Source organism: Aulonocara sp. 'chitande type north' Nkhata Bay, linkage group LG3 (genome assembly GCF_057382095.1).
Source record: "Aulonocara sp. 'chitande type north' Nkhata Bay isolate Kocher_YH1m ecotype deep benthic linkage group LG3, A_spYH_male_GT1.1, whole genome shotgun sequence".
Classification (NCBI taxonomy): Eukaryota; Metazoa; Chordata; class Actinopteri; order Cichliformes; family Cichlidae; genus Aulonocara; species Aulonocara sp. 'chitande type north' Nkhata Bay.
This window is the reverse complement of record NC_141346.1, coordinates 76,080,201-76,105,479: the sequence shown is the minus strand read 5'-3', so window position 1 is coordinate 76,105,479 and position 25,279 is coordinate 76,080,201. Positions and strand designations below refer to the sequence as shown.

Sequence of the window (25,279 nt, the reverse complement as noted above, 5' to 3'; positions counted from 1 at the left end):
CATCACTGCTGGACCGAAGGCTAAGAAGGAAGAGCTTCTGCTGTTTGCAGTGTATACTGCTGTGGATGCTGTATCGTGTGACATGCACAAGATGTTTCATTCAGACTGAACTCTTTCTTTGTAGTGTTTACCTGGAGAAGATCGGAGGGGCTGGCTAAAATGATGAAAACTCGAAGCAGATTAGAACACCGCTTTGAAAACTTGTACGTGATGCTGTGGGGTTGATTCAGTGACCTTGTGGGGCCATAACAGAGAAATGACAGCAGTGTAGTGGATCAAATAAAGAGTGATGATGTTATATTTGTGACTGTAGCAGGACCAAGGCTCAAAAGGTTGCAGGCGTTGTTAATTGAGCAGAAGATGGACGGCATCAAGCCCTCTCCTCGACAGCTACAGGATCACAGTCTGCAGGTTCAGTTATGCAACGTTTTAGCATCGATGCGTGAAGTTAAGAGCAGACAGGGAGGTTATTTTTGCACTGGGCTGGAATGACTCAGTTTACCTGTCAAAGGCTATCACGGCTGGGAGAAAACCCTCAGCATTAGTAAAGAAGGACCACGGTGGCCTCTGGGTAGAAACACTGCAGAGTTCATGTGGATACGCTGCTGCATTAGGTCAGATAGAAATATCATAAAGCATCATTAAGTAAAAACGTTTATTAAGAACAAATGTTTAAATATTGTTAACGTGTTTCCCAGAAACATCTGTAGAGACAAAGAGCTTTCTGTTGTTGCTTCGAGGAAACAAGCTCTTCTTTTTAGTTTTGTCCTGGTATTTATTCCAGGACGGACTCATCCACTGAGCAGTGTTTGGGTTTCTTCCTTTTCCTCGTTCTGGATGCAAACTATTACAACTCGGGCTTTATTTCAGTGACAATGGCCTTAAGCTGCAATACAACAGGAAGTTACTCATATATAGTAATTTCCCAGACCATATTAAAAATCCATTAACAGGAAATACAAATGATGGGACAATGCCACAGCATGGACATTAGAACAGTTGGGAAAATTTATCTGGAAAAAGGTGAAAATGAGGCTTCATTGAACTGGAATTACAAAGACCAGGAATGTGAGATCCACCAGCCACAACTGAGGGTTTTTACACGTCATATCCTCAAAGTAGAACTACAGTGATCAAAAGAATCGACTTTAATGTTATTCTTTCTTTATTTATGTCAGATTTAACCCCCCAAAAAGCTTTAATCTTTAACTAGTCTTTGGACGTAGCTACAGTACGGTCAGGTTGACAGTTTATGGGTAACATGTGGCCACCAGGCACTGCGACACACTTCCATGTTATATTACCTTGGCGTCCCGTAGGAATACAGGAGAATCATGTGAGGAATCTAAGAGTTGTTTCTTAATTCAATTCAGTTTTATTTACACAGCACCAAATCACAACAGCAGTCGTCTCAAGGTGCTTTATACTGTAAGGTAGCTCGTACAATAATACATACAGAGAAAAACCCAACAATATGACCCCCTATGAGCAGCACTTTGGCGACAGTGGGAAGAAAAAACTCCCTTTTAACAGGAAGAAACCTCCAGCAGAACCAGGCTCAGGGAGGGGCGGGGCCATCTGCTGTGATTGGTTGAGGTGAGAGAAGGAAGACAGGATAAAGACATGCTGTGGAAGAGAGACAGATGAACCGCTGAGTGTTGTCCCGTCGAGGTGGCTCTTCTATGTTGTGCATTTATGGCACCAAACCACAAATGCAAAGGAAGAAAGGGTCGAGGCACAGCACCCAGCTGCCTGACAATATTCAGGCAACGTCCAAAGCCCCACAAAGGACCTACCCACACCCCACTGGCCCCGCCCAGATCAAGGAGCTGTCACAGCAGACAAAAATGTGAAGTCCGCACATAGTCGCCATGGCACCCACCAACCCACCACACCATCCCCCATGGAGCTACCAGGAGAGGCATACTGGCCCACTGAGGATCACAGAGGAGCAGACCCAGGGGGGCTGACAGCACAGCCCCCACCCACCAGTCCTGCAGCTTATTTTATCTTGTCGGCGTGAGCCCCACCTAAAGGGGACAGAGGGATTAGTGAGTTGCATTAGTGGGGCAGGAGAGAGTGAAGCAGGGGAGCCAATGTCACTGCGATACGACTCCTCAACACCATCCAGCCTGCCCCACCACTCATAATGAGTCCTGCTGTGCTCTGTAGCAATGATGCATTTTATGTGTGTGTGCCAGGTTAGTGCTGTGGATTCAAAGGAGCACAGTTCCACTAAACAGGAGATCAGGATAAACCCCAGTAACCAACCCTGCCCCCGCCATCACATATTCTCAATCCCAACAGAGGCCAGCCCCACAATGACATGCCACACGTGATACACAGCCAATATTACTGTTATAATTACATGTTTCCTTTATTACTTTCCTTTCAACCTCTTTATTTTGCACCTTAAACTTTCTTTGGTTGCTACAAGCCACAAAGTCCTTTATGGTTTGTCCCTGTTGTGTGGAGGGCTGTTTTTAAGAGCTCAAAAATGGGTGTATCAGAGTCAAACAGGCAGCACAGTGGAAAAGTGGTTGGCACTGTTTCCTGACAGCAAGAAGGTTCTGGGTTCAAATCCAACATCTAAGCTGTTTGCATGCTCTCCCCATGTCTGGGTCCTCTCTGGGTTCTCTGGCTCCCACAGTCCAAAGACGAGCAGTTAGTGGGGTTAGGTTGATTGGTGTATGTGCCCATGAGTATGAGTGTACACGGGTGTTTCTCTGTGTTAGTGACAGTCTGACAGAAGGCTGCATCCCTCAGCCTCATGTGGGCTGTGTAGCCCCTTTACAACTGCAGTGAGAGCTCAGACCTGTTTCTGGTGGGTGGTGGACTCCTCCAGGGCTTCCCCTGATTCCCCTTCTGCCACAGAAGACTGTGGCCTCAGAAACTCATATCTGCTTTTTGCAAATGAAGCGAACCTGTTGGCTTCATCAGCAGGGGCGGATCTAGAAGGGTGGCATGGGGTGGCAAGTGCCACCCTAAAATGATCCCTTGCCACCCCAAGTGCCACCCCAGTTTTGCATATGACAGTGTTGTTTATTAAAATAAGTTTAACAGTTTGAGCGTAGTTACAGTCAGCAGTGAATATAAATGCTAGAACTGGATATATTCCATAGTGTCCCCCCCTCCACATTAACAAATGGTTCAGCCCATAGCAGGACGGCTTTCTTGTTGTTTTCAGTAGCAAGCGATGCTTATGATTGTGCCAGAGCACATTTTGAACAACACCATGGGAATTTCTGATTTTACACAGGTGGGTGGATGTTACACTGTGGAAATGAAGGAAGGTGAGTGCTATTTTAAATGGTTGTAGAAAATGAAAAAACAGCAGGTGTATTGGCTGCATTTTTAGATAAATAGTTGTACCTGTTTACAAAATGTACAATTTATATTTGCATTTCAAGTTATAAACATTTACCCAACACGTCTGTGGTTTTTTTACAGTAAAAAATACTGCTAGGATTTTAGGTTCTTTGTGTGATTTCAGATCAGTAATAGTTACATTAATAGTAATAGTAATACTAATGCAGTATGTCAGTGAAAAAACAACTAAATTCAGTTGAGCTGAAAAGATACCAAACAAAGCAAGAGGAGGAAAAAATAAAATGAAACAATCTGAGGGTGAAATACAAACGTAAACTCAAAGGAGTCACAAATGTCCGGTTGTGTTTCAGACCTCAGAGGGTGAATCCAACAAATCATGAAAAATGAGGTTTACATGTTTGTTCATGACAGTGCAGATTTCTGACATTTTGTGTCATTTAAGCTGCAACAATGTGACTGTTTTCTAACAAAAACAGTGAAACTTAAGTTAGACTTGTGTTTGTAAATGAAGCGCCCCATGTTGTGTAGCTTTCTGGAGTTTATACTTATTGGGCTACATATGTATTTAATATACAGGCTGTACAGTACATAACATCAAAACTCACATGTTTCATGTAACTAAAGTGTGTAATCATGTGGGTACAGACAATAATTAAGTTATAGACTATATTTATATGAAAAACGTGCATACTTACTGCATTTGAATCATTTTAACCACATGTAACCACCTGCATATGTGTTTGGGGGGAAAAGGCTTTGATTTTGCCACCCTAAGAAAATTTCTCTAGAGCCGCCCCTGACCATTTCACAGGATTTGCATTTAAAGATGCAACAAGACTAAAATGGTTAGGGTCAGGAGGTCAAAGGTCAGAGCTCCTGTGGGTCTGAGGGTGGCCTCACGCTGGAGAAGGATGAAGGAGTCTGACCTGAGCCAGTGTTTGACATGAACACATCAGCACTGCTGTCAGTGAGCCTAACGACAGCCGTTAGCATCATTTCAGTGTTTCAGTCATAAAAACACTTCCTGTCACTGTGGTGGTTACAGTGACATCATGCAGTTTGTGCTTTGACCTCCAGAGGGCGACAAATCAGCACAGACAGAGAGCTCCATTCAAACTTTGCTGCCATCAGGAATAATTCTTCAAATATAATCATCAGTGTTTGAGCAGTTATGATATCAGGGACAATCTAGACATGTGTGACAATACTGAACATGTCACATGACACACCTCAAACATCATGTGATCCACTCTCAGTCTGCACTTTCATTCATGACTTCAACAGGTTGAAATGAGCTTTGAAGAAACATTCAGTGAAATAAATCTTTCATGGATTCATGTGAGCAGCAGATGAACTTTGTACCAACAACATCTTCAATAACAGAGTCTGAATGAAGCTCAGGTGTTGATGCTGCTCACTGATTGGACGCTTGGTTTCAGCTCTGCTCTCAGTCTTTACTGCACAGGTGAAGGTAGAAAGTGTGACTGGATCTATAGACTGGAAACAGAGAAACATGCTGAACATTTGAAGCTTTGCAGCAGAAATGTTCATGTTACAAATACAGCAGAGCTGATCTGGGATCAGTGTGTTCACACCTGCAGCTACAACAAGGTTTCATGTCTCCACACGTCAGCATGTGAACTTTACTCTGACTCAGTCTGAGCAGTCAGACGGCATATTTTTAAAGTTAACACATCAGCACACACAGAGCTGAGCCCCTCCCACCTGTGCTGAGTTTCAGGTGGAGCCCCGCCTCCTTCCAGGAAGCAGCTCACCTGTGTGTCCGTGTTTAGTGTCCAGGTGTGGAGTGGAGCTTGTTGTTGGTGTGTGAAGAAACTGTAAGTTTGCTTTGTTTCCTCCTTTAACAGTTTGTCTTTAGGAACTTTACTGTTTGTTCAGCTCGTGTTTGATTTCTTCACACAACAAACTGTGTGTGTTTGTATTTCCGGTCTCTCCATTAAAGTCAGTGTGTAATGTTTCCTGGCTAACATCAGCTGTGTGCAGCTTAGTTCAGCATAAATCTGCCGCTCCATAGTTCACGGTAACGGACTCACAGCTGGACCAACGAGGCCGAGTGTGTCCGCCACTCTGAGCTACGTTCGTGTTTGTGTACTTGTAGTTTGTACTTTGAGTTCACTCAGAGCCCACAGAGGACGCAGCGTACGTGATGACGTCACAGCCCTTTACCTCCTTTGCTGTCACTGTGATTAATATTTACACACGAGACACCTGCAGAGCTCTGACGCTAAGCTAGCACACAGCATGCTAACGCTAAGCTAAAGCTAGGCTAGCCAAGAACCCAGAGTGAGGTTAAAGCTAGTGATGGGCAGATGAAGCCTCATGAAGCACTGAAGCTTTTCATCCAATTGGTTCACCCCAACGCGAAGCTTCTTGAAGCTTCATTTGCTCTAGTAGGACACCTACTGGATGTAAAAATATTAGTTGGCATGAATTTGAAGAGTGTGGCCTTTTTGCACACAGCCTGTAAATGTCAACAACAAAAGGAGTGTGTAAAACATGTATATTGTAGTGATGCAGTGTACTGTGTATATTTATAGTGGCAGTATGGAACATGATTATTTGGAAATGCCTAAAATGGAAATGATCATATACTGTGAGGTGAGGTGTGGACAGTGGTTGTGCTTTTGTAACATTGAGGCAAGGACAGTGATTAGTGTTTAGGGGACACATCATTGGTTTTTATTAAAAAGAAACAGTTTCTCCACTGTGGCAGGTCGTAGGCGATTTTTTTTTTTCTAAACTGTCTCTAACTCTCACTAACCGCAACTCTCCATCAAACGCCCACATTTTGTCTGAGGGGTTTATATCGCTGTCATAGCTCGCGGCAAAGTTCGAACCGCTTCCTGAACCAGTCACGTGGTACAGCCGGGCAGCGAGGCTTCGGACGTCATCATTTTCAGCTCCTCCCATAAATGAAGCAAGCCTCGATTCGCGCTTCGCGGAAACGCCCCCTCCATTACTCGACACACGCTTCGAAGCCTCGATACAGAACGTCACATCACTAGTTAAAGCTGAGTAAACACTGACCCCAGACCAGCACCGTGATAAAGTGAGCTGCTGCTGCTGAACTTGAACAGGTAACAAAGTGATGAGCAGTCAGGCTGCAGGTTTCTACCTGTTCATGTTTCTACAGTAGAATCACTTTGAAGTGTCTTTGTGCTGTTTCATCTTTGATTTGTGTTCATAAACACTCAGAGAAACATCACGTGACCTCATCAGGATCTGTGTTGGTGTGTGGGGCTGTACCTCAGCTTTATGTTGTTACATGCTCATTTGTTCATTTTACACAGTAACATCAAAGTAATGTTATGAGGAGTAATGAAGTAACGTACTCCATTACTTTTAATTAAAGTGTTCTGTGTAATATGTGTAATAATGACTGTTTTGAGTAATGACCAACACTGATCACAACAAAGAGGAAATGCCTCCAACATGCACAAACATTTGAGCCACAACATGCAGTTAATGTGCACAAATGTCTTTGATATGCTGCTCAGTGATGGTGGTGACTGTCAGAGCAGAGCTACTGAGAATCAATAAGTAATATCAATGATGGGATCAGAATCACTAAATTCTTCTCATCCCTGTCAGTATCATACATGTGCTGTATAATGTGATAAATGTAGAGGTGCTGGCTGTTCTCTCACTCTGCTGTTTAGCTGTAAAGGACGCCTCCCTGCCTTTGTCTCATTCATGACCTTTAATAGTCTCTTCTAACATGCAGAGATCTGTATGATCTGTTTCATAGAGTCTAACCAGCCTGTACAGGTAACAACAACAGTCACTGCATCACTGACACACAAACGTCATCTCTGTCAATAACAACATTCATACATGGAATAAAAACACATCAGTGGATCATTGCTGGAGCTGATGTTTGTGCTCCTGGTGCAAAGGCTCTCAGTTTCCTCCTTGAAATAACATCAGTGGTGGGTCAGCGACATGCTTTCTTTCCCTCTCAGGTTTAAATATCTGGGACTCTCCACCGTTTGGTTTTAGAGCTGAAGAAGCTTCTCTGATGAAACGTCTTCCAGAAACTTAAAGACGTCTCTTTTCTCTCCAAGCTCCTTAGATCACATGACCTGGATGACTGAACCTACAGACATATTGACCTGGTTTCATGGTCACATGACAGGTCAGAGGTCAGCGACTGTAACTCAGTTCCTCCTGTTAATGTGAACTCACTGAGTGTTTGTGGTTTACCTCTCAGACTGACTGAAGATGATGATGGAGGAAGAGGAGGACAGAGCAGAGTCTGCAGGGTCCAGCTGTCCGTCTGTGAGGAGTGACCGGTCCAAAGAAGAAAATCCAAACTTCAGTGGTGAACCTGGAGCAACGAGGTCAGAGAGCTGAACTCACTGAGTAACAGAAATAATTCTGCACTGACATTATAATCAGTGTTGACTCTGGTTGATTGTCTGACTGTGTTTGTGAGCTGAGAGGAAATGAAAATGAGTTTGTAACAAAAATCAGTTTTGTCCAGTTTTCCTGTAAAAAGCTGAACTCTAATCTAAGAGGATGTTACTGACAGGAAACAGCTGCATTATCTGCAGTCTGTGTGATCACAGCTGCTTCAATCAGGCGTGTGCTGCTGAACTTGGGGAGCCGCTACAACGAGTCTTCAACCTCAGTCTGCGACTGGGGAGAGTGCCCGCCCTATGGAAGACATCCTGCATCGTCCCGGTCCCCAAAAAGAACCGGCCCAATGAGCTGAATGACTTCCGACCGGTGGCACTGACGTCACATCTTATGAAGACTCTAGAGCGGCTCTTCCTCAACCTCCTCCGACCACAGGTACAACATGCCCAGGACCCACTACAGTTTGCATACAAGGCGGGTGTCGGAGTGGAGGATGCCATCCTGTACCTCCTACACAGAGCCCACTCACACCTGGATGGGGGAAAAGGCACGGTCAGGATCCTGTTTCTTGACTTTTCCAGTGCCTTTAATACCATCCGGCCCTGTATGCTTCAAGAAAAACTGAACAGGATGGAGGTGGACCCCTGCCTGGTGGCTTGGATCTCCGACTACCTCACCGACAGACCACAGTACGTCAGGCTGAAGGACATCACGTCTGACACAGTGGTCAGCAGCACAGGAGCACCACAGGGAACTGTGCTGTCCCCTCTTCTCTTCACCCTGTACACCTCTGACTTCTGCTACAACTCTGAATTATGCCACATTCAGAAGTTTGCAGACGACACAGCCATCATGGGGTGTATCTGGGATGATCAGGAAGAGGAGTACAGAAGTCTGGTGAGGAACTTTGTCGCATGGAGTCACACAAACCACCTGCAACTCAACACCTCAAAGACTAAGGAACTGGTTGTGGACTTCGGGAGGTCTAGAGCAGGTCCACTGCCGGTTCAGATAGAGGGGGAGGAGGTGGAGGTGGTCAACAAGTGCAAGTACCTCGGGCTGTGGGTGGACAATAAACTGGACTGGTCATGCAACACAGAGCACCTGTATAAAAAAGCCCAAAGCCGACTGTACTTCCTCAGGAGGCTGAGGTCTTTTAACATCTGCAGGAAGCTCCTGAGGATGTTTTACCAGTCGGTGGTTGCTGGAGTACTTTTCTATGCTGTGGTGTGCTGGGGGAGCAGCACAGCAAAGAAGGACTCATGCAGGCTGGAGAAACTGATCAGGAGGGCTAGCTCTGTGGTCGGCATGAAGCTGGACACTCTGGTGACAGTGGCAGAGAAAAGGACATTAAAGAAACTGATGGACATTATGAACAATGCTGGGCATCCTCTGCACACGGCCATTAACAACCAGAAGAGTCTGTTCAGTGACAGGTTGCTTCTCCCAAAGACAAGAACTAACAGACTTAAAAACTCCTTTGTCCCACACGCCATCAGACTGTTTAACTCCTCTCTGGAGGGGAGAGGGAGGGGAAACAGGAGGACAAAGGAGGGGGGAACAACTAAGCTGTAGTGCCTCTTCACCTCACTGTGCAATACCTTTTGTGCAATACTTTTGTAAATAGTCAACGGTGCAATAGACTCAATACTTGAAATGTGCAATTCACTTGTATTTTTATTTTTATTCCTATTTATTCTATTTATCCCCTTCGTATATTTTATTTATATTGTCTCTGTATTTATATATATGTGTGTGTGTGTATAACTCTGTAACTTCTGTCGGTGCTGTGCTTTTTTGGAAATCGAATTTCCCAGAGGAACCCACCCGAGGGATTAATAAAGTTCTATCTTATCTTATCTTAATCATGTTTGTGTCTGCAGAGGTCAGAGGTCACAGTCTGCAGGGTCCAGCTGTCCGTCTGTGAGGAGTGACGGGTCCAAAGATTTCCCTCCAGACTTCAGTGGTGAACCTGGAGCAACGAGGTCAGAGAGCTGTGATGACTCCTTTACATGTTTGTGTTTCCTGGATAAATATGACCTGAAACATCCTCAGATTGTTACAAAGATTCATTAAAAAGAAAACAATGAAAGAGAAAAGATCCAAATGTTCGACTTGGTCATTTGCTGTTTGAGGACAGTGATGCTCATATCTGTGGGGAAAGTGTGACCTGAGTGGGTTCATGTTTGTCTTTAAAGAACAGAGCTGCTCTGATTCTCTTTGTGTCTGATCTGTTAAACAGTCTGAGAGGTCACACAGAGACCCAGCAGCTAAAGCCTGGATCATACTGGCTGCTGTTACTCCATCAGGACAACACTGAACCACAGTGGTGTGGATGTAGTGGATAAATCCCACCATACTGATGCTCAGAGTTAACCACAGGGAACAAAACCAGATGTTACCTTCAGATTGTGACCTTTGGAGTGGACGATGCAGATTTCAATAGAGAATAAATGTTGTTGTTTTTCAGCTGTGAAGAAAGAATCTAATTTTCTGAACTTAAGAATTTATGATGCTGGAAACAACATGGAGACTATAACACAACATTTCCACTGTGTTCATAGAATGAATGTAAAACTGTCAGACATTCATTAAATATGCAAAATGTCTACAGAAGCATCAGAGGGTCAGACGTGAAGCACTCAGTGATTTTGATCAAATGACTCATCAGTTATTGATCTGTACTACACTGATCTACCACGTTAGTAAAGCTGGTGTTCTGGTGGTGGAGGGAGACTCGGATCATGTTCTGGTTTTGGAGCAGTGATCTGCTGATGGTTCAGTTTGATGAGCTTCTTCAAAATCATCCCTGACATCACCACTGAAAGGACGTCCATGAAAACAGACTGAAAATTACTGATATGTTCACAATCTGAGAGTTTAAAACTTGACAGACTTGATTCAGATGAAGTTATTTGAGCAGAAACTCCTGGATCTTTATCCTGTGTTGATCTAATCCTTCATGGTTCCTCCACAGAGTGGACCAGCAGAGCTCAGAGGTTCCCAGTGGTCAGTCTGCCCAGCAGCATCAAACACAGCTGGACTCCATATTTATGGTCTGTACATGTACAACAACTACTTTATTATTAATAATAATAATGCATTTATTTATAGGTCCCTTTCAGAACACCAAGGACTCTGTGGACTAAATGACCAAAAGAAACAAACTTTGAAATCAGACGGTGCAAATGTGATCACAGGGAAACGTTTTAAACATCGAGGCTTTAAACAGAAACCAAAGTGAAACAGTTTGTAGTCGAGATCAGTGGGAATGAAGCTGAATAACTGTTTCTTCAATAACTTTGAGCAATAAATGACAAATATGATGGAAATTAGCAGCATTAGCACTTACTAATGATGTGAGCTGACACTCGGCTGTATTGAGACGACCACATTAGGTGGTCCTCAACTGTAATGGAAACCAGTGGATCCAGTCCAGTCGTGGCGACCTGTGGTGAGTCGATCTGAGCAGCTACTAATGGAAACAGGGCCATAGATGTGTTTGTGCTTAATAACAGTGAATCACATGAGTTTTACATTACTGTTAAAATCTCATGTTGTTTGTTAAAGTGTGCAGTTCAGGGTGTGTTACTAAAACACTTTCCAAAGACCCAGCCCCCATAAAAAGCAGCCAATCAGCTTCTAAGAGTTACACACCCACACATATCTATCAGGTTAACTCTGGTCTAACACACTTGGATTTAGCTTGAAGAGTGTTTCTGTACGAGGACTGAAAATGATTTAATAAGCAGCTAATGTCCAAAGAACAACTTTGACACACCTTCATAAACCTGCAGAGCAAAGAAAAACTAGCTGAAAGTCTGGCTGCTCTTATGAAAAGTACAGAGAAATTATGGGTCGCTCAACACTTGTGCACAATATAAGAGTTTAAATAAATCTAAAGAATAACTCAAAGTCCTACAATCATACTGATAAAGTCATCTACAGCTAACTATCCAAGTGGATTTGTTTAAGACAGCTCCATCTGCTGGTGGCCCTCTGCAGGTGCATGAAAGGGGCGTGTTTATAGTGAAAGTAGTAGAGAAAGTAAACCCCACGGGAAGGAGGAGGACTCTCAGCAGCTTCCAGCTCATATTCAGACATTTGACTTCTCACTGAAAGCAGCAAGTTTGAGTGTCTGTACCGTAGTCAGAAGAGATAACATGTCAGTAGTAATTAGAGTTGATTGAGCAATGCTGTCCTTGTAATGTAGTTTATGATTTTTATGGACAAGTCCAGTTTTTCTGTAGAGCCTCTCAAGTTGGTGACAGCAGCAGTGGAAGTTCACGTGTAAACCAGAGCAGCAAATCAGGTCCAAATGTGTTGTTCACAGTGAGTGGGATCATCATTGGCTGCTATGTTAACCTCCTGCAGCAGGATGTCTTTGGTCAGAGAATGGATAGATCACTAAGTCATTGTTGAGTTTAGGGAGACAGTAGACAGTTGGAGGAGGTTCAGCCAGTTGACACACAGTAGATAAAATAACTGAAGGCAGGAGCAGACACCTGTATGACTTTCCACCTCTCACATAGATTATTTCCCTGGGCAGCACCACAGGGCTGGTAGATGTAAACAAAGCTGGAGGAGAGGATTTATTCATCTGAGAAAAGTCACAGAGTTGTGTCTTGATGCTCAATCATCCAGGTACGTAAATCCCAAAAAGCTTGATTCTGTTCATCTGGATGTTTTCAGTGGGAGAAACGTTTCATCATCATCAGGTGACTTCTTCAGTCTCAGCTGACTGCAGGTTTCAATCTCATAAACAGGACATTTGTATGACTGAAACCAGCCCACTGAAGGAACAATGGGCTGGGAGGTCAGTTCATTGATCATTGGTACGCATATTGTCAGGACCATTGATCAATGGTTGTTGATCAATGTTCATGAGTCCAGTTCACAGAGAGCTGGGGAATGGCTGCAATCACAGCATTGTAAGATGGTGACAAATGTACCCTTAGGCCCCTCCTCCATTCAGAGATGGTCTTTCCTTTTCACATAAATGGCCTCCTTGACTCCGCCCTCAAACCAGCGTTCACATTTACTCAGGACCTTCTTGATGTGAAGTTCTTCTGCTTCGCTGGCTGCTGTGTCTGTGGGGATGGTGTTTGTTCTGTGTTGTAGCGTCCTGATGACGCCCAGTTTGTTCCCCAGTGGATGATGAGAGTCAAACCTTAAATACTGATCTGTATGCGTAAACAGAGTGAACCTTTAAGACCAGTTGTCTGTACGATCAACTCAGTCACCTGAAACATCTCCAAGTTTCTGGCTTTGATCATCAACCTGTTGGTAGTTCAGCTCTGAACACCAGTGAAATGTTTCTCCCACTGAAATCGCTGCATTCATATGAACAGCATCAACGTTTTGGGATCGTGGAGTTGTGGACAAAGTCTCAGTTAATCAGATAAAGTCAAACCTATAATTGGTAAAGAGTTCGTGGATGATATGCCCCTTGATGGTAAAGAAGTGGATGTTGTGTGGACTAAAGTTCAGAGTGGTGGGTCATTCATAAATATTATGTTCCAGCTGCTGGAGGACAACATCATCACTTTTGTGAAGAACGAGCTGAAGAAGATCCAGAAGGCTCTGAATCCAAATAAGCGCCAGTGCTTGGAGTTTCAGAGGGAGGATGATGAGCAGAGGAGAAACAGCAGAGAGGCATTTGTGAAGATCACAGTGGACTTCCTGAGGAGAATGAAGCAGGAGGAGCTGGCTGACCGTCTGCAGAGACGTAAGAGGATTTATCTAAAGATTTAAGCTGCTGGATAAATGACACTTGTGACACCAGTGTGTTCAGTCATTTCTCAGTGGGTCAGAAATTGTCATCAGCATTTTGTAAAATATGATTGTTAAAGTTGTATTTTTATTATTATTATTCAGAACTTCCAGCTGCTGTTTGTCATCGTAACCTTAAGTCTAAGCTGAAGGAGAAGTTCCAGTGTGTGTTTGAGGGCATCGCTAAAGCAGGAAACCCAACCCTCCTGAATCAGATCTACACAGAGCTCTACATCACAGAGGGAGGGACTGCAGAGGTCAATGATGAACATGAGGTCAGACAGATTGAAACAGCATCCAGGAAACCAGACAGACCAGAAACAACCATCAGACAAGAAGACATCTTTAAAGCCTCACCTGGAAGAGATGAACCAATCAGAACAGTGCTGACAAAGGGAGTGGCTGGCATTGGGAAAACAGTCTTAACACAGAAATACAGCCTGGACTGGGCTGAAGACAAAGCCAACCAGGACATCCAGTTCATATTTCCATTCACTTTCAGAGAGCTGAATGTGCTGAAAGAGGAAAAGTTCAGCTTGGTGGGACTTGTTCATCACTTCTTTACTGAAACCAAAGAAGCAGGAATCTGCAGCTTTGAAGACTTCCAGGTTGTGTTCATCTTTGATGGTCTGGATGAGTGTCGACTTCCTCTGGACTTCCACAAAACTACAATCCTAACTGACCCTAGAAAGTCCACCTCAGTGGATGTGCTGCTGATAAACCTCATCAGGGGGAAACTGCTTCCCTCTGCTCGCCTCTGGATAACCACACGACCTGCCGCAGCCAATCAGATCCCTCCTGACTGTGTTGGCATGGTGATAGAGGTCAGAGGGTTCACTGACCCACAGAAGGAGGAGTACTTCAGGAAGAGATTCAGAGATGAGGAGCAGGCCAGCAGCATCATCTCCCACATCAAGACATCACGAAGCCTCCACATCATGTGTCACATCCCAGTCTTCTGCTGGATCACTGCTACAGTTCTGGAGGATGTGCTGGAAACCAGAGAGGGAGGACAGCTGCCCAACACCCTGACTGAGATGTACATCCACTTCCTGGTGGTTCAGGCCAAAGTGAAGAAGGTCAAGTATGATGGAGGAGCTGAGACAGATCCACACTGGAGTCCAGAGAGCAGGAAGATGATGGAGTCACTGGGAAAACTGGCTTTTGATCAGCTGCAGAAAGGAAACCTGATCTTCTATGAATCAGACCTGACAGAGTGTGGCATCGATATCAGAGCAGCCTCAGTGTACTCAGGAGTGTTCACACAGATCTTTAAAGAGGAGAGCGGACTGTACCAGGACAAGGTGTTCTGCTTCATCCATCTGAGTGTTCAGGAGTTTCTGGCTGCTCTTCATGTCCATCTGACCTTCATCAACTCTGGACTCAATCTGCTGGAACAACAACAAACAACATCCAAGAAGTCTGAAACAGGAGATTCTGCAAAGAAACACTTCTACCAGAGTGCTGTGAACAAGGCCTTACAGAGTCCAAATGGACACCTGGACTTGTTCCTCCGCTTCCTCCTGGGTCTTTCACTGCAGACCAATCAGACTCTCCTACGAGCCCTGATGACACAGACAGGAAGTAACTCAGGAATCACTCTAGCAACAGTCCAGTACATCAAGGAGAAGCTCAGTGAGGATCTGTCTGCAGAGAAAAGCATCAATCTGATCCACTGTCTGAATGAACTGAATGATCGTTCTCTAGTGGAGGAGATCCAACAATACAGGACTTCAGGAAGTCTCTCCACAGGTAAACTGTCTCCTGCTCAGTGCTCAGCTCTGACCTTCATCTTACTGTCATCAGAAGAAGATCTGGATGAGTTTGACTTCAAGAAATACTCTGCTTCAGAGGAGGCTCTTCTGAGGCTGCTGCCAGTTGTCAAAGCCTCCAACAAAGCTCTGTGAGTAAACATGTTGTCATCGCTTCATTGTTAAAATCATGGGAAATAAATCAGAAATGCTGAGTTCAAAGAGCACTGTAACATTTTTTTAAAATAGTAAATTAAATGATCATCAGTCACTCGGTAAATATATGGTAGTTTTAATGTTTCACTCCAGCATTTCTAAAACACACTTTGTTCTGTAACTCTTATCAAAGGACAATCCAGACCCAGCCTATAAGAACATGAGCTCTGATGCTTCAGCCCCTCTGACAGGTTTATTATCCTCAGCTTGTTCATTTGTCTCCAACTCCAGGAGTTTGGTTGTTTTATTCTAAAGCACAAACTTCACCTGCCAGACTTCACCTACATCTTTTTCTGATGTTCATAATTTAAGCTCAAGTTTGTATCTCACTTTCAGTGCACACCCTCCCTTTTTAAATATAAATCTCTGCTGTGCTGTCATGTTTTCATCCTGTATGGAGGGAGAAACTCGGTCTTCATTACTGAAATTGCCTCTAAGGTCGTGTTTCTTGTCAGTAACCATATGTAACTGTAAGGCTTCCATAACCAGTGTTATCACAGAATTACAGTGGGTTCACTCTGGGTCCTCTACAGTTTCTTCCCACTGTCCACAGACATGCAGTTAGGTTACCTGGTGATCTAAACTTCATGCAGGTGTGAGTGAGAGTGGTTGTCTGTCCCTCTGTGGGCTTAGTGGAAGAGACTGGATGGATCTCTGCTTTGTCTTTGATATATGCTGACAGCAAATATTCTCCATGAAGTCTGCATTTCAGCTCATCTCCTTTATACACACCTTTAACAGGAAGAGTTTTATACAGCTAGTGTTTAAAATCCAGTGTTATTCACAATACACAGGTAATGAGCATGATTATTGAATTACTAAAATTTTCTAAAATAATTGTTTTAGTTAATATTGTATGACAGTGTACACAGAATTATTAGCTCAGTAGGCAGAGTGGTCGCCCCATGATCATAAGGTCAGGGGTCGAATCCACCGAATAGTTACCTTGTGGTACCCCTGAGCTAGGTACCATCAAGGTACCAATCATGTGCACTGGACTGGTAGCACTCATAGTCTCATAGGTTTAAATAAATTTTTTTAAAAAAGGGTTCAACATATAAACAAATTTAATTTGATCACATATTCTTTGTTTTTTTTGTTGTGGTTTTTTCCCTTTCTCTCACAGACTGAGCAGCTGTAACGTCTCAGAGAAAGGCTGTGAAAATTTGTTGTCAGTGGTCAGCTCCCAGTCCTGTAGTCTGAGAGAGCTGGACCTGAGTACCAACAGCCTGAAGGCTTCAGCAGTAAAGCTTCTGTCTGCTGCAGTGGAGAGTCCACATGCCAAACTGAATGTTCTGAGGTCAGATCAATTTGTATTATGTTTAGTTCTGTTTGTTTATGTGTTTGATGTTTGTTTTTGTTTATGTCTTTATCCAGTTATCCTTGTTTCATAGCATTTTTATTCATTTCAAAGTTAAACAGAAGTTTTACTAACCTGCTCAGCACAAGACAATAAGCTATTGCACCTTGATTACACTTTAACAACAATCTTTATTCATGTTTTTATCTTCAGACTTAACATCTGTGAACTCTCAGAGGAAAACTGTGAAGCTCTGTCCTCAGTTCTCAGCTCGCAGTCCTCTAGTCTGACAGAGCTGGACCTGAGTATCAGAAAGCTGCAGGATTCAGGAGTGAAGCTTCTGTCTGCTGGACTACAACGTTTAAACTGTAAACTGAATACTGTGAGGTCAGATCAGGGAACAGTTTGTTTTTAGAATTCTTAATTAAAGTTCATCCATATGATGTTGTATCTTAGTATGTTTGTTTCCTTTAAAAATAGAAAGTCAACATTTAATGTTGTGAAATGTATTAACAAACTCTACATGAGTACTTGTTTTATAGATTGTCTTTTATTTTTCAGACTGAGTGGCTGTAACCTGTCAGAGAGAAGCTGTGAAGCTCTGTGCTCAGTCCTCAGCTCCCAGTCCTCCAGTCTGAGAGAGCTGGACCTGAGTAACTCTGACCTGCAGGATTCAGGAGTGAAGCTTCTGTCCGCTGGACTAAAGAGTTCACAGTGTGCAGTGGAAACTCTCAGGTCAGGATTCAAACTTTTCCACAGATGATCATTTGAAATGTGATTTATATTATTGTATAAACAGGTAACTTTTACAGCTGTCAAGTGAACTTTTATTTACATTTGAGTGGATAATTGGACTCTGAATTACTAAAAGTTGTTATAGTCATGTCTCTGTTTATTTAAAAAAATACTTCATGCACTGCCTAATTTAAAGATTTAGGCTCCTTTGGGCCCATAATATATATATTTGATTTCTTTGTGAATGAAATTAGGAGGATATTGGCGACTGCTGATTGGCTCGCTGTTTGTTTTTTATTCACAGTACTTAATTTTAAAGGCTGATTTCTCAAAATGAGATGTTTATCTTTTCTTCTACAACACGTGGAGCCACCAAATCTTCTTGCTTGATTTATTCATTACAGTTTGATTTAAAGAATATTAGACTCGTAACATAATAAATACATTTATTTCACTTCTTCTTGAGAGAAAGAAAGGGATGACTGGGTGAGCTCCAGTGGTTCATCCCAGCAGAGAGAGCGGCACACTGGGCTGCAAATGATCACAGTAGTAATGGCCATAGTTTGATAAAACAGGCAGTCTTACCCTGTAGATAATACAGGGTTCTGGTGCCGATGTGGGGGAGGGGAGTCGCCCGGTACTAACTACATACTACTAACTACCTCATCCAGATGTCTTCCCTACTAAACCTGATAAGAAGTAACTGCAGTAGCCTTATAGGTCAAATCAGTTTCACCTGTTAAAGTTAGCTCCACTATTAATTAGGGGTGGGGGAAAAAATCGATACTGTGTAGTATCGTGATATTTTGTTTGCTAATAATGTATCGATACAGGGACAGCAGAAATCGATATTTTGTTACAAACAATTTTTTCTCTGAAGTCAACATGCTCTGGAGTCAGAGCATGTTGACTTCAGAGCATGTTGATCCTTTTTCTGAGCAACAATCCTGACATTCCTTCACTGTCCAAATGTGTTTAACTTTTTTTTTGGCAGCAATAAACATGACAGTTTACTTATTTTAATTTAAGACATGTTTAATTTTAATTAAGTTTGAAACTTTTTTATTTAATGTAAAATTATATTTTTTTTAAAATTTACTTTCAAATTCTTCAGTTGCTGAAGGGGCTGCATAGTTTTCATAAATTGCATAGTTCAGAATAGCTATAATTGTACCAGATGGTTGCATTCAGTTAAGTTGGACTAGACTGTAATACAAACCGTTCAGTTTGTCAACAATAAAACTGACTGAAATGAGAGAAAGACTGAGTGTGAGACTTTGATATTAGATAAAATGAATATTGATAAAGTTTACCTTTATGTGCAGAATTTAAATATCGCAAAATATTTTAAAAAATCGCAATAATATCGTATCGTGCGTTAAGTATTGTGATAATATCGTATCGCGAGTTGTATGGTGATTCCCACCTCTACTATTAATGGTGTCACTTGTTATTTCTGGGATGAGTTTAGTAGCCTGAACAGCTGCTTAAAGGAAAGTAATTAAATAATAAAAATAACCTAAGTCCGGGGGAACCTGCAAGAGCTGTTTGCACAAAGAATAATGCTCAGACTTTGAGGTTTTATCGTTTTACACAAGGTTTAAAAATGAATGTCCACAATTGAATTGCAGAAATTGTTATTGAGCTAATACTGATGTAGTTGTTATCTTTGGTAAGGAGAGGTTGGAGGAAGGATGAGCACAGTCAGGCCTAAAGATGCTCTTAATAATAATAATGGATTGCATTTATATAGCGCTTTTCGAGACCCTCAAAGACCCTTTACAATCCCACTACAGGGAGTGCAGAATTATTAGGCAAGTTGTATTTTTGAGGAATAATTTTATTATTGAACAACAACCATGTTCTCAATGAACCCAAAAAACTCATTAATATCAAAGCTGAATGTTTTTGGAAGTAGTTTTTAGTTTGTTTTTAGTTTTAGCTATTTTAGGGGGATATCTGTGTGTGCAGGTGACTATTACTGTGCAGAATTATTAGGCAACTTAACAAAAAACAAATATATACCCATTTCATTTATTTATTTTTACCAGTGACACCAATATAACATCTCCACATTCACAAATATACATTTCTGACATTCAAAAACAAAACAAAAACAAATCAGCGACCAATATAGCCACCTTTCTTTGCAAGGACACTCAAAAGCCTGCCATCCATGGATTCTGTCAGTGTTTTGATCTGTTCACCATCAACATTGCGTGCAGCAGCAACCACAGCCTCCCAGACACTGTTCAGAGAGGTGTACTGTTTTCCCTCCTTGTAAATCTCACATTTGATGATGGACCACAGGTTCTCAATGGGGTTCAGATCAGGTGAACAAGGAGGCCATGTCATTAGTTTCTCTTCTTTTATACCCTTTCTTGCCAGCCACGCTGTGGAGTACTTGGACGCGTGTGATGGAGCATTGTCCTGCATGAAAATCATGTTTTTCTTGAAGGATGCAGACTTCTTCCTGTACCACTGCTTGAAGAAGGTGTCTTCCAGAAACTGGCAGTAGGACTGGGAGTTGAGCTTGACTCCATCCTCAACCCGAAAAGGCCCCACAAGCTCATCTTTGATGATACCAGCCCAAACCAGTACTCCACCTCCACCTTGCTGGCGTCGGACTGGAGCTCTCTGCCCTTTACCAATCCAGCCACGGGCCCATCCATCTGGCCCATCAAGACTCACTCTCATTTCATCAGTCCATAAAACCTTAGAAAAACCAGTCTTGAGATATTTCTTGGCCCAGTCTTGACGTTTCAGCTTGTGTGTCTTGTTCAGTGGTGGTCGTCTTTCAGCCTTTCTTACCTTGGCCATGTCTCTGAGTATTGCACACCTTGTGCTCTTGGGCACTCCAGTGATGTTGCAGCTCCAAAATATGGCCAAACTGGTGGCAAGTGGCATCTTGGCAGCTGCACGCTTGACTTTTCTCAGTTCATGGGCAGTTATTTTGTGCCTTGGTTTTTCCACACGCTTCTTGCGACCCTGTTGACTATTTTGAATGAAACGCTTGATTGTTCGATGATCACGCTTCAGAAGCTTTGCAATTTTGAGACTGCTGCATCCCTCTGCAAGATATCTCACTGTTTTTGACTTTTCTGAGCCTGTCAAGTCCTTCTTTTGACCCATTTTGCCAAAGGAAAGGACGTTACCTAATAATTATGCACACCTGATATAGGGTGTTGATGTCATTAGACCACACCCCTTCTCATTACAGAGATGCACATCACCTAATATGCTTAATTGGTAGTAGGCTTTCGAGCCTATACAGCTTGGAGTAAGACAACATGCATGAAGAGGATGATGTGGACAAAATACTCATTTGCCTAATAATTCTGCACTCCCTGTATTCATTCACTCTCACATTCACACACTGGTGGAGGTAAGCTACAGTTGTAGTGGTAGGTTAGGTTTTGCCCAAGGACAAAATGACCAAGACAGAGAGAGCTGGCTCATCAGACAGACAAGCTCATCTTGTAACCTACTGGTTCGCTGGTCAGCACACCAGCTGACTAGCGAACCGGCTAACTAGCACACCAGCTAACTAGCACACCGGCTAAATAGCAAATCAGCTAACTAGCAGACCAGCTAACGGCAGCCACAAGCTGAAGGACGATTAAATGTAGTGGAGATATCAGAGATGACACTGGTGTGTCCGATTCACTCTTTAGCACTCTGGTCACTCCGGTGTGTCAGCCAGAACACCACTGAAGGCCAAATGATCCCAGCATGTGGAATAAAGAGCTTAAGGTTTGGTTTGAGACACTTTTTTCTTTCACTGATTGATTCTTGCGGCTGTGATCATGTGTGTGGTTTCTTACAAAAAGGAAGTACACAATACAAATACATGACAAATAAGATGAATAGATAAGTTACATATCCAGTTATATGTACGTACATCAGTATAGCTAATATAGCCATATATAAGGACAAAGATCACAGTACTATAATGCAGTAATGTTAAACACAAAGGTGTATATCTACATAAATCTGTCCTATCAGTGATCAGGGTACTGTAGTATACTTCCACTACATAAACTATAGAAACTAAACGACATTAGTGTGACTTTAAGTTACCATCAGTACAGACGAACTGATGGTAGTTGTACAAAATAAAGGCATTGCAATTATTGTGAAGGGCTTCCGGTTAAACTAAGATCAGCTGATTACCTCATAACAAATTGTTTGCTATAGAACGCAGCTCCCACTCTTCATTAATATCATGTACTGTAACTCCCAAGTAACCATGGTTACCCAGCCACGCCCAGTAGTCTCCAGAGAGACCAACAGCTGGTGCACGTTGTAACGCCGTGGCTTTCGTAGTCTCTCCTTTTTCTACAGCTCATGTGTTCTTCTTGTGATGGTGCGTCTTGAGGCTCATACATGCCGTCATTTGTTGATCCTAAGAACGTTCCTCAGACCGACTTCTTCAACAACACTAATCGGCCTGCAGTTTGTAGCTACTCACTTCACTGTGGTGTTTGTTAGCTTGTCTTTCTTTGGTTTTATCCTGACTCCTCCCACAAGCTGATCCTACGTAGTCTGCCCAAGCCTCCCACCTCTGTTTGTTTGGGTGGTTTGTTTGCTGCCATCAACAGCGTGTAATGCATTTAAGTGATACTTCAGACATGAAGTACTGCGACAATAAAAAACTCAACTTTGCTTAAAAATAACTTTAGTTGTATCAACACTGCCCTCTGGAATAATTAGACTTTGGTGACAAACTGATGTGATCTCCATGTTTCCTTTGTTGGACTGTGGGCGAGTGTCAGAACTGAATGTACTGAGTAACATGTGGAGTTTAAATATGTGTCAGTTCCAGTTTTAGAGCTCTAAAGTGCAGCTATCATGTTAGGAATATGTTAGGAATAGACAGGAACACTGAGCACACTGAGGTCAAATCTTTATTTATCCAGTTCATCTGTAGGCTGAGCTCAGTCCATCCATTTAGTGAAATGATGTTTAAAGGTCTCCTTGTTCTGTGAGCGTGCACAGATCCTGAAGCAGAAAGCCTGGGTTAACAGAGAAATGATCATCACTGTGATGATGCTCACCATCTCTGACTGGGATTTGAGGTTTTGTCAAAGCAGCAAAGAAAGCCTGGCTATGTTGGACTGGGTGTGGAAGCAGCTCCCAGTTTGAGTTCAGGAGACAGACACCCTCTCTACTTTGACGATCAGCTTCAAACTTTCCTTTTTGATAAAACTTATAGTTAGAGCTGGATCAGGTGACCCTGAACCATCACTTAGTTATGCTGCTATAGAGATGGATAACAGATGGATTGTTGTTTTGTGTGTCTGCAGTCTGTCAGGCTGTCTGATCACAGAGGAAGGCTGTACTTCTCTGGCCTCAGCTCTGACCTCCAACCCCTCCCATCTGAGAGAGCTGGACCTGAGCTACAATCATCCAGGTCCCTCAGGAATGAAGCTTCTGTCGGCTGGACTGAAGGATCCAGGCTGGAGACTGGACACTCTCAGGTATGGAGAGAATGTCTGATATAGGAGGAAGAGCTGGAATCATTTCCTGTGTCTTTCACTCACTTCCTGTTTGTTTCCTGCAGATGAGACATGAACAATCACACATGCAGGAATATTTTCAGGGACAGACACACTAGTCTAGCTGGATAGTACATGGATATTTATGTAGGGGGTCTTCAAGGAGTCTGTTTGCAGGAACATTAATGATAACTGATAAGTCATGTTGAGAGTTTCATTAAAAGTAGACTTACAGTTAGGTAATATTTGGACAGAGACAACATTTTGTAACTTTAGATACAAGTATCAGCCATGTGTGTGTTTCCCATGCTGTATGTCCACAGTCACAGTGACAGTCAGTGACACTGACAGAAGGATGAAACAAGGCTGTGAATCATTTCAGTCTGTGTGTGTGACAAAGAGGCAGACAGGAGCAGCTAACATTTGGAAATGGAAGCTTACTGGAAACACTACATTCACGGCTGAATTCACAATAGATTTGTTCTCAAGTGCACATTTAGCAGCTAATGCTAATACTGTTTTCCCTTTGCTTTCTACAGCAGCTATTGCTAAGTAGGCCACTTTGCTCCGCTAAGGATTTGTGTGACCATGATGGAGACTCTGATAAGCTAATGCTGCTAAGCTAATGCTGTTTATGGGCCCTGTTAGAATCAATATTTCATCTCATTCTGTTGTTTGAGAACAATATTAACGTTTCACATCATTATAACACAAGAGAAAAGGGTATTGGCATTAGCTACTAGTGCTTATTCACCTCAAATTACCTTTAGCTGCTAATGGCAGCCTACTTAGCATTAACTCCTCACTAATATAATGCTAATTTACATCAAATTAGCATTAACTGCTCATATTGTTATAAGGAAAGAGAAAACGGTATTAGCATTTGCTGCTAATAATTATTCACCCCTAATTAGAATAAGCCGCTAAAAGCAGCCAACTTAGCATTAATTCCTCACTTTGTTGTTACCCAACGGAAAAGAGTATTAGTATTAGCTACTATCATTTTTAATAAGTAAGAGAAAACAGTATTAGCAGTAGCGCATAATGCTAATTCACGTCAACGTAGTATTAGTTAATAATGGCAGCCTACTTAGCATTAACTGCTCACTAATATAATGCTAATTCGCATCAAATTAGCATTAGCTGCTCAAGTTGTTATAAGGAAAAAGAGAAAACGGTATTAGTATTAGCTGCTAATAATTATTCACCCCTAATTAGAGTTAGCCCCTAATGGCAGCCTACTTAGCATTAACTCCTGACATTGTTATAATGCAGGGGAAAAGAGTTACCATTATCGGATAATGCTAATTCTCATCAAATTAGCATTAGTTAATAACGGTAGACTTCATATCATTAGCTGCTGTCATTCTTACAAAGCAAACAGTATGAGCATTAGCTGTTAATCCTTTTTCATCTAAAATTAGAATTAGCCACTAATGGCGTATTGTTAAAAAGTAAGAAAAAACATTGTTAGCATAAGCGGATAATGCTAATTCATCTCAAATTAGTATTAGCTAATAATGGCACCTGCTTAGCATTAGCTGGTCACATTGTTATAAGGCAAGAAAATATGGTATTAGCATTAGCTGCCAATTTCTATTTACCTAAAATTAGCATTAGCCACTAATGGTAGCCTATAGCAAAAACTTCTTAATGCTAAATGAAGTTAATTAATGCTAAGTAGGTTTAACTGAAATTAAAGTAGTGTTAGCATTAGCTGCTGATATTGTTAAAAGGTAAGATAAAACATTGCTAGCAGCAGCGGATAATGCTAACACACATAATAATTAGCATTACCTAATAATGGCAGCCTTCTTAGCATTAGCTGCTCATATTGTTATAATGCAAGGGAAAAGAGTTGGCAAAAACAGTGTTAGCATTAGTGGATAATGCTAATTCACCTAAATTAGCATTAGCTAATAATGGCTACGTACTTAGCATTACCTACTAATATTGATATAAAGCAAGAAAATATGGTATTAGCATTAGCTTCTAATGCTTTCTCATCTTAGGCTACGTTCACACTGCAGGCGAAAGCGCATCAAATCCGATTTTTTGACCCTATGCGACCCATATCCGATCATGCTATGACAGTGTGAACGGCGCAAATCCGATATTTTCAAATCCGATCTGGGTCACTTTCGTATGTGGTACTGAATCCGATACATATCCGATGTTTTAGAAAGCGACTGCTGTTTGAACGGTCAAGTCGCATTAAATCCGCCTTTTACGTCACCGACACAAGACTGAAGCCAATTATCAGCGCCAGAGAAGCGCCCGAGAAGACATCGCGAACG

The 25,279-nt window shown here is 42.3% G+C and overlaps 1 protein-coding gene across 1 annotated transcript in view; it reads left to right on the top strand.

Annotated features, from left to right (window-relative positions):
- The window catches only part of LOC147337049 (protein NLRC3-like), a 646,813-nt gene that overhangs the window by 222,244 nt on the left and 399,290 nt on the right, over window positions 1-25,279 (top strand). Inside the window, exon 8 of the mRNA XM_086287137.1 lies at window positions 17,311-17,484. Within this exon, the coding sequence (XP_086143263.1) occupies window positions 17,311-17,484 (174 nt within the window). The remainder of the gene's footprint in view (window positions 1-17,310; window positions 17,485-25,279) is intronic.